Source organism: Condylura cristata, unplaced genomic scaffold, assembly GCF_000260355.1.
Source record: "Condylura cristata isolate star-nosed mole 26May11 unplaced genomic scaffold, ConCri1.0 scaffold00015, whole genome shotgun sequence".
Lineage (NCBI taxonomy): Eukaryota > Metazoa > Chordata > Mammalia > Eulipotyphla > Talpidae > Condylura > Condylura cristata.
Window position 1 is genome coordinate 156,148 of NW_004567116.1, and position 989 is coordinate 157,136.

The 989-nt window shown below is 74.1% G+C and overlaps 2 protein-coding genes across 2 annotated transcripts in view; one reads left to right on the forward strand and one right to left on the reverse strand.

Moving 5' to 3' along the window:
- The window catches only part of RECQL4 (RecQ protein-like 4), a gene marked incomplete at its 5' end in the record, with an annotated part of 3,648 nt that extends 3,550 nt beyond the window's left edge, over positions 1-98 (forward strand). Inside the window, one exon of the mRNA XM_012725101.1 lies at positions 70-98. Within this exon, the coding sequence (XP_012580555.1) occupies positions 70-98 (29 nt within the window). The remainder of the gene's footprint in view (positions 1-69) is intronic.
- Positions 32-986, reverse strand: MFSD3 (major facilitator superfamily domain containing 3; the record flags this gene model as incomplete). The annotated part of the gene is made up of 4 exons (XM_012725102.1): positions 32-275; positions 358-467; positions 534-658; positions 817-986. Coding segments are annotated over 4 exons (579 nt in total), but the record flags the coding sequence as incomplete, so codon positions are not given.
- Between the last annotated feature and the right edge of the window lie 3 nt (positions 987-989).

The window sequence follows — 989 nt, forward strand, 5'->3', positions numbered from 1 at the left end:
CCCCGGTGCGAGCCAGACGCAGAATAAACAGTTCACGCTGACGTAACGTTTAATGCCCCTGCTGGCCAGTCCAGTCCCGGGAGCCGCGGGCCCGCTGACGCTCAGCCCGGGGCCCCCGGCGCGAGGCGCAGGTGCAGCAGCGGCACAGCCGTGAGGGCCACGAAGGCGAAGAAGCAGCAGCGCGTGCCCAGGCCGTCGGCCAGCGCGCCCGCCAGGGCGCCCAGCAGCAGCTTGCCCAGCAGCTCCAGTGTGGCCAAGAGGCTGTAATGTGTGGCCTGGGGGCGGGGCGGGGCGGGGCGGTCAGGGCAGGGCGGGGCCCGGCGGGCATCCCACAGCCGCCAAGGCCGGCCTCCTCACCTGAAGGGCACCGGGCGCCAGCCGGCTGCAGCGCATCATCAGGGTGAACGCCAGCGTGGTGACCAGGCCCCCCAGGAAGTGCTGCAGGCACAGGCTCAGCAGGGCCGCCCCTGGGGAGGCCGGGTCAGCAGGCTGCCCCGCCCCGGCCGCCCCCCACCCCCAGGCCGGCCTCTCACCTCTGGGGACTGTGCCAGGGCCCGGACTGGCCCCAGGTGTGTCCAGGTGGAGGAGCAGGGCTGTCTGGCCGGCCAAGCCCCCAAGGCGGCACCCAAGCGCCGCCCTCAGCAGGGGCAGCGGCTGCCTGGGGCAGAGGTCAGGGAAGTGTGTGGGGCGCAGGGCAGGGCCGGCAAGGGGTAGGCGGGGCCGGGAGGTGTGGGGCCAGGCCAGGGGAGTGGAGGCCTTCGGGGCAGGGGCGGAGTGGTCAGTGGTGTAGAGGCGGCAGGGCGGTGGGGCGCTCACCAGTGCCTGGCCAGCAGGGCCCCGCCCAGGGCCGAGCCTGCGACGGAGCAGGCCGCAGCCCCCACTCCATTCCATAGCCCCAGCTCTCGGGGGGAGAGGCCTCGGTCCAACAGGAAGAGGGGGAACAGGCTGCCAGCGCCCTGCTCACCTGCGGGGAAACCTTGGGCTGGGGG